This window comes from Gossypium hirsutum, chromosome D05 (assembly GCF_007990345.1).
Source record: "Gossypium hirsutum isolate 1008001.06 chromosome D05, Gossypium_hirsutum_v2.1, whole genome shotgun sequence".
Classification (NCBI taxonomy): domain Eukaryota; kingdom Viridiplantae; phylum Streptophyta; class Magnoliopsida; order Malvales; family Malvaceae; genus Gossypium; species Gossypium hirsutum.
The window spans coordinates 53,396,705-53,411,104 of NC_053441.1; the positions used below are offsets into that span (position 1 = coordinate 53,396,705).

Sequence of the window (14,400 nt, forward strand, 5' to 3'; positions counted from 1 at the left end):
GAAGCGTAGATTGGGAGAATTTGAAATTGTTGCTCTCACTAAAGAGTGCACGGCAATGTTGGTAAATAAACTACCTTCAAAGTTGAAGGACCCAAGGAGTTCCACTATCCCATGTTCTATTGGAAATCATTATGTTGGTAAGGAGTTATGTGATTTAGGAGAAAGTATAAATCTAATGCATATGTCTATTTTCAAGAAGTTGAGAATTGGGAAAGCAAGACCTATTACAGTTACTTTGCAACTGGTCGATCGATCTTACACTCATCTGGAAGGTAAAATTGAATATGTGTCTATAACAATAGATAAATTTATTTTTCCTGCGGATTTTCTTATTTTAGAATTTGAAGTTGACCAGAATGTGCCAATTATTCTTGGAAGACATTTCCTTACTACAGCAGAACTTTAATTGATATGAAGAAAGGTGAACTAACCATGAGGATGAATGATCAGTAGATCACGTTCAATGTATTTAATGCCCTGAAATGTGCTGATGAGAATAAAAAATGTTGTGGCATTAGATTGATAGAAACAGTAGTGGAGCAAAAGTTCATGAGATTTTGCCACAACAAATCTGATAGTGATGAAGATTCATTTGAGCAGAGACCCTTGTGCACTTTTCTAGAGCAAAATAGACATTTTAATTTTGATGAACAATGTTTGGTAGCTCATGTACATCCGCATAGAGCTGTTGATGTCAAGAACATAAAAATGGGGGACACATTTAAATTTAATGAACAACGCTTGAAGCACTACTAGGATGCTCATGTAGAGCGAGACAAATAGCCTATTGATCTTCGAGATGTTTAACTTTAACATCTTGAAAAAAAATTATTTCATTTTTTATTTAAATTTCTCTTAGTTATTTCATTTCCTTTATTTAATAAACTGTAGGAAGAGGTTGGTGACGCAGAGCTCGTTGAAACAAATCCTGCCAATGAAGAGAATGCACCCAAAGCACTAGAGGAAAAACCAAAAAAAATAGAGTCTGTCAGCATTAAGATTGATCGTGAGAACAAAAAGGAAGTAAATCCCTCAATTGCACCACTAGTGGACAACACTGTGGTTGTTCCACCTCCTTCTACTGAATCGATGACTGAACAGGATCGTGAGATTGACCGGATTATTGATGAACTTACCAGATTTGATAATGAAGAGGGGATGTACCACTCAATTTACTTAAAAGGCTGATGTGTTATAAGATGAGTGCACGAAAGACCACTCGCTGCAATTAAAGTACCACCATTCAGTTCCAAGTTCGGGAAGTTTTTCTCCCTTTATTACATCTTATTATGTACATATATATGTTCTTGCATTCATTATTCATATATGTACATGCATTGAGGACAACGCATCCCTTAGGTTTGAGGGTGTGTTGAGCATTTAGCATTACATTAGATATTTAGTTGAGCATGTTGTTTTAGATTTTTTTTTATCATTCATTTTGCCATGGCACGAATGACTGCCAAGAATTGTTTAGACTGTGATAAGTGTATTTTTGTATGTGATGTTCGATTAGGAGCTTAATTCATTAATAAACTTAGAAAGTTGTGCCAGTGGATTAGGTGACATTAGCTTAGGATAGTTGGCTTGCAAATTGGTCCCTAAAATAAAAATGTCCTAATTCTGATTACAATTGATCCATAGTAAGGTTCTTTTGATAAACTTAGAGATACTTGAAGCTATATTCGGTAACATGGCTATACTCAATAATGAATACAGTGGCAATGTTTAAGAAAATTCAAGGAAAAAGAATGTCATCAAATACTCCAATGCTTAGAATTGCCAAGTAAGTCAGCACCAATTTTGTTTGTTCCATCGTGTTGTTGACTAGAAAGGTGAGTCCAAGTAAGAATGTCTAAAGAAAGAAAATTAGGGGCACTCCACTATAGTAACGGACTGAGTAGCTAAGGGGGTACTTGTTTGCTCCATCCATATTTTTAGTGAAAATCCTTAGCTTCATGAGTAAGTATTCAAATCGTGACATGGTTGAGTATTCGGCAATATAGTGTATGCTCCATTATAATTGTCAAGTCAAAGAATCATGTGACAAGCTGAATCCCTTAGTAAAAAAATAGGCATAATAAATGAATATGTATGTAATTGAGTATGTATAAGGCTAGATGAAAAAAAAAAGGGAAACTGAGTTAGTTAAAAGATGAACTAAGTAAATTAGGAGATACTTGCTACAGTGAAAATTGCATGAATACTTAGGATTTTTCTTTCTTTTAGGGCAATATTTTCCGCATTGCCTTTGCTAAATAAGCTTATGAAACTTGACCAAATTTTTAAACACAGAAGATTGCTGAGAACTGAAGTACAAAATGCTCTCTTAAGGGTTTCAAAATGCAAAGGTGATTATGTTGCTATGGTAATTCTTATGTTCATGCATTCATGCATATCTTGCTTGATACAAGCAATAACTTAGGTTTGAGGATGTGATAACTCTTGAAAAGATTTATAATTCATGTCTTTAGATTAGGTCAATTGTCTGTACTTAAGTGAACTTAGTTGCATTTTAGGATATTATTTTAACATTTTTAGAACACTGCATAAAAAGCTTAGATGGTGCTTAAATATTATTATTTGTTACTTTTAATTGCATGTGGAAGGGTTGTGTTTGGTGGTTTGGCAGGTGCAAGTTAAGGAACAAGAAATAAAGGAGTAAAGGTTTTTCGGGGCAAAAGGTTGCACATTTTGTCAGTACAAATGTCGTGACAATTCTAGAAAGACTGAGTCAACACTCAACACATACCAGTTTCAGCCCAACTATACTTGTACCAGAAAAATCGGCCTAAAAAGGATGGGAAGATAATCTTGGGTTGTTGAAAAAAGAATTTAAAAAAAGAGAGAAGATAATCTTGGGTTGTTGAAAAAAGAATTTAAAAAATGAGAAGATAAACTTGGGTTGTTGGGTGTACCCTAGGGAAAAGCCTATAAAAAGCCAAAGAAGGAAACCCAAAAAGGATGAACAAAGAGGGAGAGATCTTTAGGCAAGAATAGAGGGTAGCGGCTGAGTAGAGACGGAAAGAGGAAGATGAAAGCAGTCTCTCTTAGTCGTCACAGGACACTATGCTCTTGGAGTGTGAACTGGACACATGAAAGCTCTCTTCCTGAAGTCTTTCGTATTTCTTACTTTGTGCTTCTGTGATTTGAATGATGAAAATGGTGTTGGATGTTATTTTGGTTTTGAATTTTATTTGCCAACCCATGAGCTAAATCTCACAAGGTTGAGATTACATGATGAAACTTTTATTTTCTTTAATGGTTGAAGCATAGATCCGAATCAATTTACTATTTCATTCAATTATTTTATTTTTAATTGTATGCGTGCAATCCCTAGACATAGATGACTGTTCAACATGCCCATAAACTAATTTAATTCTAAAAATGTTGGATTAGTTGGATCGATATTGAATGATATGAGCAAGTACTCGACCGATACTTGCAGTAGACTCTAGACATAGAGCGGCGTTCATACAGAAGGAAAATAGTGTTGGGTGCCATATTAAAAGCTCATAGACACGGGCAAAGTAACTTGAGGTTTTTGCTCTTAAAAGAAGCAAACCATTTTTGAACTCTTCTGCGCAGTAATCTGAGTATGATTTTGCTGAGGCATTATTGACAGTAAAGATAGATTCTTAGTAATCCTGACCTTCCAAATCAACATCATATATCCTTTATCCTTTGCCTTCGTATCTTTACAATATCATACCTATTTATTTGTCATTTACATAATATTCCCATTGTAATTCTCATAATTGCCATTACATTTCTACTCTCATTTTGCCATAGCATTTCCAAGTATTCATTAATTCCACATATTGCACACATTATTGTTCCTTTAATTGCCACTACATACTTATCATTGATTTTGTCATAGCATTAATCGCATTTTATTATAATAACTTGGTCACTTTTGTGTCTTAATCCAATCCTCGTGGGAACGATACTCACTAATCACTTTATTACTTGATCCGACGTGTATACTTGCACAATTCGCATATCATTTCACATGTGACAGTAGTCACTCCCATAGTTTATTTTTAGTAAAGAGAAGGAATTTTTTTTCTTATTTTGAAGATGTCTTATTTTTTACAAGAGTTATTACTCATCTTTATGATTTCAAGTTTAAATTTGTACTAATTATTCTTTATTTTATGTCTAACTATTATAATACATACGTAAGAAGTAAGGTTTTTTTTTCATTTTATTATACTAATAACCAAACAAGACATTAATGAGTTACAAGATAATTTTTATGATTACCTTTTTAATGAGTTACAATACGTTTTTGATGACTCTTTTAAATTTTTATTTTAAAATACTTCTTTTAATGGAACATTTTTTAATTTTTAATTTAATTTTTAAGATAAACATTTTTAATATAAATTGAAATTAAATCATTTTTTATATCTTTAGTTCGAAATTTCATTAAATATTTAAAAGGTTAAGTAATTAGATGGGATTTGTACGCTAAACTTCTTAAAATATTAGATCTTATGTTTTTAAAAAATTTAATTTTAAAAGAATAAATAAATATTTTTTTTCTTAACCTATCATAATTAGATAGATAGAAATTTAAATAAATTTTTATTTGTTTAATTATATATTATCTATAACAATTTGTTAAGTGAATATTTTAAAATTTTTATATTTAAAATAAATAGTTAATTAAATTAAAATTTTGAAAAGGTTAGTTTATCCATTGAGTTTAATTAAATGAATAAATTATTTATTTAATTACCTTTTTAAAAAAAGAATAATAGAAGAAACATGATGCGCCACTTGTTGCGGTATTGTGGTTTTGTACCTTGCATTAAATATAATATATATATGATAATATTAGAATTAAAAAATCAATAATTTTTAAACTAATAATTACTTTTATCAAACAACAAAATTATATTTTGTACTTATATTTTACTAATTTACTATACATTTTTTTAATATAATTCAACGGTGGCATCTATCTAAAGATCCCATTATAGCGGGATCCCATGGGATCCTTTTAAACCAACGGTTAAAATAAAAATGAAGAAAAAAAAAGCACCAATCCACCATTGATAATGCCATATAGGGTTTGCATTGAGAAACATGTTGGGATATGATGCCCTTAGTGTAATTGTTTTGTCATTAATGCTTGTAATTTTTCGAATAGATTGGTTAATAAAATTTTATTGCTTAAATTATTATCTTTTGTATAACTCTCCTCAATGGTTTTTGCATGAAAATAAAAATGTATAAGCAAATATTGGCTCACTAATTACTTAATGTTTAACTAATATCAAGTTGCACCATGTGGTTAAATTGTGATACAATAAGACAACTTATATTAGTAGGTAATCTAAATGGTTCATAGTATGAAGAATCAAAATTGAGAAAATTGATTAAAGAGACTATTATGTTGTCTATCAAGTCCAATTGGGGAGATACATTATCTTGTGTATCGAAGTAGATGACTCCCAAGAGGATAGAGAAAAAGATGCGATAGGATTGACAATACATCAAACAAAATCTAAGTTGAATTCATCCTAGATTCATTTATGAATTTATTCACTTGTAAAGTTCATTGTGTTATTTACCTCAGTCTTGAATAAGTGACTGGCCATGTGTATGTAGCTCGTATATTTTGATATATTAAAAGCCTAAGCTCAATTGGTGTCATAGCTGAAAACTGATATGTTAGGTATATAACCTATGTATGGTATGGGTTCACTTGCAATAGTGGAAATCATATCTCAATAAAGAGTAAATTGTATCATCTCACTGGCATTATATGATTTATAGAAAAGGAATGTGGTCACGGGTCATTAGTCTAAGATAAATGATTTTATCACTATGTGTTAGTAATAGTCTTTTTATTGTGGAAGATACAATGGTTACCATGAGATAAAGTAGAATCATATTAGATGAACGAATTTGTAACACCCGGATTTCTAATAACCCAAAATTAAGAATGGTTAAGGGACTAAATTGAAAGAGACTGCAAGGTGGCGGGCTATATTGAAAGAAAAAGGAAAGCTAGAAACCAAATTGGACATGGTTGAGATTCAATTTTGGTTTGGTTAGGGTGGAACCAACCGATTCCTTAGTGTGAGGCATAATAATTAGTAATGCACGGCTCTCATGAGGTTGGAAGAAGCACAAGAAGGGTTATATATAGTTGGGAGATGGCTCCTAGGGATGATTTTCTTTCCAACCTTGTCTCAATTTCTCCCGTTCTTCATCTTCTTTGGTAACTCAAAAAAGGAATAGCCATAAAAGGTTCTACATAGAGTAAACTTCATGAGGATGAAGCTGGAAAAGTAGGGAAAACAGTAAGCGAGTAAGGTTTTTTAACCTTTTTGTGTATGTAAGAGTTAAGAGATAAAGTTGTGGATTTCCAAAACTGTCTTAAGGGTTCTGCATGTTTCTGAAAAATGGGTTTAAGTTGAGATATTGAGCATAACTCATGGTTTTTGGTTTGAATGCTTATCTACTACCAGGGGAATGGAAGCTCTGGTGTTTAAGGCTTAACTCGAGGAAGTTAAGCTATGGGAACGATAAAGGATTCAAGTGAGTTCCTAAAACTCCAAACATGTTGTTATGGTTACGTTGTTAAGTATGTCATGTTTGCATGAGCATGATAATATGATGACATGAGCATGCATTGCATGTCTGTGGGAAAAACCTTTATGGATAGATGAAGTTAGGAAGAGAAATGGGGAGAGAACCTTTAGTTACCACATCGGGTAAAGCTCTGGACCTTACGGAGGGAACACTGTGGTGTTCAAGCATCAAGGTTAGGTGATGTAAAAGAGATAATGAGAGGAGGATTTGGAAAAAAAAAATTATGGAATGGTATTTAGCACGACGATGGTATCGACTAGTCCTTTGGGGCGACAATGTGATAATGATATATGGCGTAAGACCATAGATGAAAGTCTATGGCAGTCTAGTATAAGGTATATGGCATAAGACCAAAAATGAAAGATGCTATGGCAGTCTGATATGAAGTACGTAGCCTAAGGCCATGGACGAAAGATGTCATGATGGCATGATACACGATAATGATAATAGCATAAAACCGTGGATGAAAGACGCCATGAAAGCAAGGTAAATGGTATTAGGTACACGGTCTAAGACCATTGATGAAAGACATTATGGCATCCAGATATGATGAGTAAGACCATGGATGAAAGACTCCATGGCATCATGAGATAGTACACTAGGATGGCGGATAGGTGTAAGACCACAGATGAAAGACTCCATGGCATCTATAGAGAGATAGTCCATTGGAACATTAAACACGAAATAGAGATAGCCTGTCGAGACATTAAACATGAAATAGAGTAAGTCCGCTAGGACAATAAATACGAGTAAGTTTGTTAGGACAATAGAAAAGAGGAAAGAGGGTATAAGACCACAACTCAGCTACGGCACCCTATAAAGTCCACCAAAAAATAGACATGGGAAGTCTGCTAGGACCTCAAGTGAAGAGTATAGGGTCTGTGCGCCAAATATGGGAAAACCACATAGATGGGGGAAGAGTTTAAGAAAAGCATAAGTATGGAAAGCAGACTTTTAAGGATCCACCAAAAGTGATGGAAGCTAATAAGGCATGGCAAAAACCCAACAAGAATTAGAGAAAGTAGGCTCGTGTAGAAGTTGGTCTAGTTATGGAAATGTAGGAAAGGAAATTATCCAAGGATCATGAGCAAGGATTTGAAAAGAAAAGCCACCAGGGAGAGCTCAATAAATTTGTACGTGAGTAGCGTATCTCATAGGAAGATTAGGGGATGTACTCCCAAGATAAAAGTTCTATCCAAAGGACAAAATGTCTGTCAAGACTATTCTTCTTTGGGGAAAGTCTAGTATGGATACATCACAAAAAGGATAACTCTGTGGGAAGGAAACAAGTAAGTAATATGGCATAATCGCATAGCCACTGGAACGATAAACTATGGGTTCTCTAAAGGAGTGAAAGTGTTGAAGGTCAGCACCAAACTGAGACGTCAACAAGTTTTTCAAGACTACGGTATGGATAGAAATAATCTACAAGGGACTTGCACGACCAAGTCTACCAATGAAGGTATGCTCTAAGAATCGTTGGTTGGATAGTTGAAAGGCTACCATAAGGGTCCCTAATGGGAAGTTGGTGAACAACCAAGTCAGTTTAAGGTCGACAAACACCTTGTGTAAGGAAAGGCAAGACATGATATGGATAGAACTCGATGATATGGTGAGGTATTTGGGTTATGGTCGAATGGAGATCTTGACCAAAGGAATGCTTCAAGACGAGTCGTGTAGCTCGAATGATTAGGTGAAGTCCACCACCCTGATGTCAAATATTCGCCTTGGGCGAGCAGGGAGTATTTATATTTAATTTGTTTACGTTGTTTACCCTCGTGCGATAGGGTTTATTTATGATGTGATAAAGGAATTCACTAAGTTCATTCGAACTTACAGAGTTGAATTATGTTCACAGGACTTGCAAGGTTGGACGAGGAGTTCGAGGATGGACTAAACCAAATAGTTGAAATCAAGGATCGCAGACAGATGGAGTCATGCACATAGGAAGGGGTTACTAATGAAAGCTTCTCCTAGGAGCTAATGGATTGTATCTAGATAGTGCCCTTAGGATTTGGGTCGTGTGAGTTAGCCTGATAAGAGTTTTAAGAGGCACATTGTAAACAAACACTCTGATTAGCAATAAGAACAATTTGAAGGATTGAACATTCAGTGGCTTAATTCCTTAGTTGTAAGAACTATTATTTTAACTTTCATTATTAGATAGTTTTCATTTTTAGACTGTTTATTAGCAACTAAATTAGCCGAATTTAAGTATAGACTCACTTATAACGCTTCATACCCAAAACCGGAGGACAGGTCGGGCGTGGGGTGTTACAAAATTTAACTCAAAGAGATTAATGATATCCTATGAGGATAATACTCTAATGACATGATCATTGGACAAGCATAATTATAAGTTGCTTTTGTAATGATATATAATAAGGGAGAGTTCAATCATGATACTTTTTGGGGATTGACTTAATGATTAAATAATATAGTAATTAATAGACGAAGAGTCAAAACTTAATTATAAATTATTTGAGTCATAATTATAAATCTACTAGCTCAACACAATTCTGTTCAGATTGCAATTAGAACTAATATGTTGAATGAATGAAAACAACAAAAACATAAATAAATTGCATTATTACTATCCGTAGTAAATGCGCTTTCTTTGAATTATTTTTTATTTGATTGTAAATAAATAATTGGGGAAAGTGAAAATTAAATTAAGTAGTCAACGCAGTTGTACAAAACAAAGACAATTAAATTTATTTACTCATAAATTTTAGTACGATAAAGTCGTCATAACTTTAATGGAATTCGAATTAGGTTGAGAAAATAATTTAATTGATATAATTAATTAAAGAAATAATATTTTGAGAATATAAAATTGGTTATTGGGTTGGATAAAATATATGAATTAGTTTAAAGATAAAAAAAACTCATAAAATTGTACTCAATACGAGAAAGGCCTAATAAGCCCTCTTATATATGGGGTTGGTAGCACATTGGGTATTTTCAGTGTGTATACTACCCACCATAAAAAATCCCAAAGGGACTCCATATTTTCTATTAAAATATTATTATTTTGTCTCTTGTTATAATAGAATTGTTGTAGTTTTCCCTATAAATAAGGACTATGGGTTAAGTCAAATAGACACATCATCGAGCGTAGCTAGTTTGCTGAAATATGGTGACATTATTTCCTAAATAAATTCTATCTTGATATTTGATTTCTTTATCTATAGTAGAATTAACTTTTCATTGTGTGATTGATTCAAGAAATTAGAGCCCACTCTCTGAGCAACTAAGGTTTTGAGTATAAGGAAAAAGACCATGTTAGTTGAAAGTCAAGAACCAGTAAGATTTGCTAAGTGAACAACACATATACTAAATTTGGTAAAATTTATTGTCATAAACAACACAATGACTCGATTTTAAGAGTAATTTTAAAATTTCGCTATATTGAGTTTTCCAAAACATATGTTTACATTTTAACCAATTCAACCAGTTTCAACACTAAAAAAAAGGGGAAGAAACTGATTTCCAAATAGTAGCAACATAGTCGATAACCGATTTCTAGAGAATAGCAACATATTTGACAATCAATTTAACAAGTTCTAGTCTCCACCACAATTTCTTAGTTTTTGACGTGGCTTAAATAGATGGCTACAATCTCTTCATTTTTATCTTTTAACCACATCCGTTGAATTAAAAAATATGCGACGAGATCCTACTTCAAACGTGACCTAATTCAACACTTAAAAATTTTACTTGAGTTTTTATCATTTAAATTCAAACCCACTAAAGCATATATTCTCCAAGAGTTTTGGGATAGTATAAAAAGGTTTTAAACCTTAATTTATATTTAAACAGTCTATTATATATAAATATGCATAAAATATCTATTGAGGTATAAAAGAATATAAGAACTTAAAAAGAGATCAAATTCAAATATATTTTAAATATTTTAGCCTTCTGAATGGATTTTAAATTGGAATACTGAACAAGTTTTTAAAGTGGATGCCAAGTTGATTATCGATCTGGTAACTAATGTTAAATGTTTTAAGCAATTGTTTGTTGTCTACACTGGAGATTGACTGTAGGACTCTGCTTGAGGAGTTTGATCCGATCATCCAAAGGCTGTCAAGTATAATCTGTAGGGAGAGCAATATGCTAGTTGAAACCAACCTTCACCGACTTAGTATGTAAGTAATCCACCCTCCAAACTGTGTTATTTCCCTTCTTTTGACTTATTTTGTAATGATCACAGGTCTCGTAATGTCACTTGTGTTATACCTTTGAGTATGGGCAATTTGACAAAGTTTAGTATATACTTGTTGGGCAAATTCCTTCCACTCTGGGTCAATTGCTAAGCCTTTTTAGATTTTTTTTTAACTTTTTAAACAGATTGCAAGATAGAAAATTTTCAAAGAGAGAAGGAAAAAAATTCATAACTTTGATTCAAACTTTTTTTTCAAAAATCGAATAAACTAATGCATGGAATTAGACAAAAAAAGAAATTGTAAATTTAAAGAAATGCCTCAAATAGAGTGCTATATTGAAACGAAAAACACCATTGGAACTTTGGCTTTTGAGGAAGAGATTGGATGAGGTGGATGAGTCATAGATTGAGGGCATTGAGGGAACTGAAGGAAATTCATAAATTATAAAGGGTTGTACATTTGAGCCGAACAATTGTTTTGTTGTGGGCTTGAGAATTACGACTGAATAAATGTGTAACGCATAGTCCAATCCATTACACTCAATTGTTCTGAACACTCTTGTTTTACTTCATTTGCCTAATAAAGCATGCTTAATTACTTAATAAAAGATGAGTACAGATTAACAGAACTCTATTCATCTTGCAATCAAACATTAAGCTTGATAACCAACATAGCCGTCTCATTAATACCTAAAAACTACTATATAAAAAACTTGATTAAAATGGTAATTAAAGCCTTTATTAGACAACTGTGTTCAAACCATCCCACCCAATTAAGAAAAAATACTTGATTAAGATATCTGCTTTAATCATGTATTGGCTCTTGAAGAACCTTAGTTGCACTATTTGCGTAAATCTTCCTACCATAATTTCTTCAATAGTTTTCACTTTCCAAAGATGATGTTAAAGCAATCGTTAAACATGGGAGGAGCACCGGAAATATATGAGATACACAATAAAAAAAATTTGCTTATACCATTATTTCAAGTATTTATGAGTGAACATATTCACCCCTTGAGAATTACATAAACACCATATCGACCTGTTTCAGTCAACCTAATTACAATCTTGGGCACCCATTTCCATCCTGCTACAAAACAAGGCCTAACAGAGTCAAGTCATCGAATTGGTACCAACAGAGTAATCAACAGGCCATATTATTGCTTCCTCATTCAAAATTTACATGTCTCATATTTTCTCACTAAGCTCGACTCAAAATTATGTATCAGAGTCATACCAGATTACTCGGAATGTAGTATGAATTGAATTCCCCTCTAAGATTTTGATTCTGATAGCCTCGGATGTTATATCTGTGCACCCAGGGATTATTAGTAGAGCTTGTTGCCACCATTTCGAGTCACTTGGATCCACAACTCTGTATCCTTGATGGTACTATCCATGAGGAGGCAGCAGAACTAGAGATTTGCCTTGATCTACAGATCATAATAAGCAAGTAAAACTCGCAACATTGTCAAGATGAGCAAGCCAACAACACAGAGAGCCCTAACGAGATTTAGGTGAATTCAGAAACTAGATCTCTTAATTCTCCCTCAGACCAAATATATACATGAATATTTGATAATCTGTTTCTAGTAACACTTATCACGAGGATAAACCCTTGTAAGTGGTAGGGAGACAAGGTTCGATCAAAACTGCTTGTGGGGAATTCTAGATCACTTTCTTCCCCATTTGAGCCGAAAGGTTGAATGATGGCTAGTTTGTAAACAAGACTCTCCTCCAGCAGACCCTAGTTTTACAAAGATGTATATATTCCACTCTATGAGGTTCCATATGTATGTTAAAAGTTATATTACATCAGAATCCATCATTAATGGTGCATAAAGGCTTCAGCATGAGAAAACTGATATGATCAATGTGGGCATACTGCACCCAAGAGAAATCTAAATAAACAAAAAACATTACAAAAACATTGCACAACATCTCAAGACATTATTAACCAACAATACTCAATCATCGATGAACATAACCAAACTTTTGGAAGAAATGAAGACATAAGGTGTCAGGAAACAGCAGAATTGGTATATTTACTCAGGTGAGGATGCCGTGCCCTTTGTACTACCACTTTGGCATTCCTGCTCCTTTCAAAAGCACCTTAACCAATAATGAGAACACAAGTTACAAACATCACATTCACATAAACTCCATCCATAGATCCACTCGACGAATTGAGCTTCTTGCTTTGAAATTTAACCATTTTATATCCTATAAAATTACTTCTGGTCTAAATTTCAAAAACATTCGCTGTACTCTATCAGTAATGGGGAAAGTGCATAATTAACTTAAACATCTATATTTGATAAGTACTAAGAATCCCAATTGCTTCAACTTTCACTCATTTACAAATCAATAACTATTCATTCACTTCTATATTAGAAGACAAAAAAATCCTTAAAAATCTACCGACTTTAGAAATTTAACACAAATTGATCGGTGATAGAATAAAAATTTCCAATAACAAGAGTCAAAATATGTACAAGAAAACAACTGACGTGATGGCTACCTCCAAGAACTCAAAGTAACATAAAAGAACATAAAAACAAAAATGGTAAAGAAAATTTCAAAGAAACAAAAACCAAGTCAAAGCAAGGACATATGTACCTTTAGCAGATTGGTTTTCTTTGCTTTACATTCTTCCACCTGAAAAAAAAAACAAAATATGAAATAATCGCGTTGCTCGTGGCAGTTCAATTTCTGACACCATTTTTAAGGTTTACAAGAGGAGAAAGGATGGTGAAATTACCTTGAACTTTGAACGCTTCTTCAAATTTAGTTAACAAAAATCGTTAGTTCTAGTTTACAAAGTAGGAAATGGTGTTAAAAAAGATGTACAATATCATGATCCGATGAAGGAGAAAACAAGAGGAACAAATGTTCGCAGGTTATTACATGCATAAAGTCAAAGATACAAAAACTAAAAAGCCCTAATAACATAAACATCGAGAACACCAAAGGGCAAAAGGGGATAAAGAAGGTTAACATTTACAGAAAATTCAGGACTGAACAGCGTTGCAATCAAGCAACTTAAAGTTAGTAGGAGCGTTAGGTCCACGCAGCTTAACCGCCGCTTGATCATAAGCAACGGCAGCTTCTTCCGCCGTATCGAAAGTCCCCAGCCAAAGCCTCATCCTCCTTCCGTCCCTAATCTCCGCCGCCCATCTCCCCCACGGCCTTTGTCTAACCCCTCGGTACCTCTTCACCTTGCTCTGGCTCGACCCAGCTATTACGTCGTTCTCTTTTGTCGAAACTCCGATAGTGATTTCGTTGACAAGCTTTTTCTTCGGTCGCTTTTGGATTTTCTTCGGAGAGGCCGCTTCTTCGTCGCTGGAAGAGTCGGTAGCGTCGGCGTCGGTAACGGTAATTCGGACAATTCGCCGGGAAATCGGTTGTTGGGGTTTTCCGTTCGGCTGCGGCGGCGACATAATTTTAGGGTTGTTTTTTTTTATAATTTTTTAAATGAGAAAGAAGGTGAAATTATTTGGTTCATATTTAAATTTATTTTTTGTGTTGGAATATTCTTTTGAATTAAACCGTGCAGCGTGCCATTCCGGCACTTCCACCAGTACGCTCCTACATAAAAAGTTTACAAAATGCTTATAGGT

At 33.7% G+C, this 14,400-nt stretch overlaps 1 protein-coding gene across 12 annotated transcripts; it reads right to left on the reverse strand.

Annotated features, from left to right (window-relative positions):
- Positions 1-11,736: 11,736 nt before the first annotated feature.
- On the reverse strand, positions 11,737-14,400 carry LOC107903817 (ethylene-responsive transcription factor ERF070). 12 transcript variants are annotated; one of them, XM_041092161.1, is made up of 5 exons: positions 13,542-14,400; positions 13,400-13,438; positions 12,830-12,892; positions 12,018-12,213; positions 11,737-11,867 (listed from the first exon to the last, which is right to left on the reverse strand). In XM_041092161.1, the coding sequence occupies exon 1, from the start codon at positions 14,218-14,220 to the stop codon at positions 13,792-13,794; it is 429 nt and encodes a 142-aa protein (XP_040948095.1). In that variant the 5' UTR covers positions 14,221-14,400; the 3' UTR covers positions 11,737-11,867; positions 12,018-12,213; positions 12,830-12,892; positions 13,400-13,438; positions 13,542-13,791. The 12 variants fall into 12 exon arrangements, with proteins under 12 accessions (XP_040948095.1, XP_040948096.1, XP_040948092.1 ...); XM_041092162.1 differs by lacking the exon at positions 12,830-12,892; XM_041092158.1 differs by having other exon boundaries at positions 11,737-12,213.

Excerpts from the sequence above, each read along its gene's own strand:
- LOC107903817 (XM_041092162.1), bottom strand. The coding sequence starts at position 14,220 with ATGTCGCCGCCGCAGCCGAACGGAAAACCCCAACAACCGATTTCCCGG.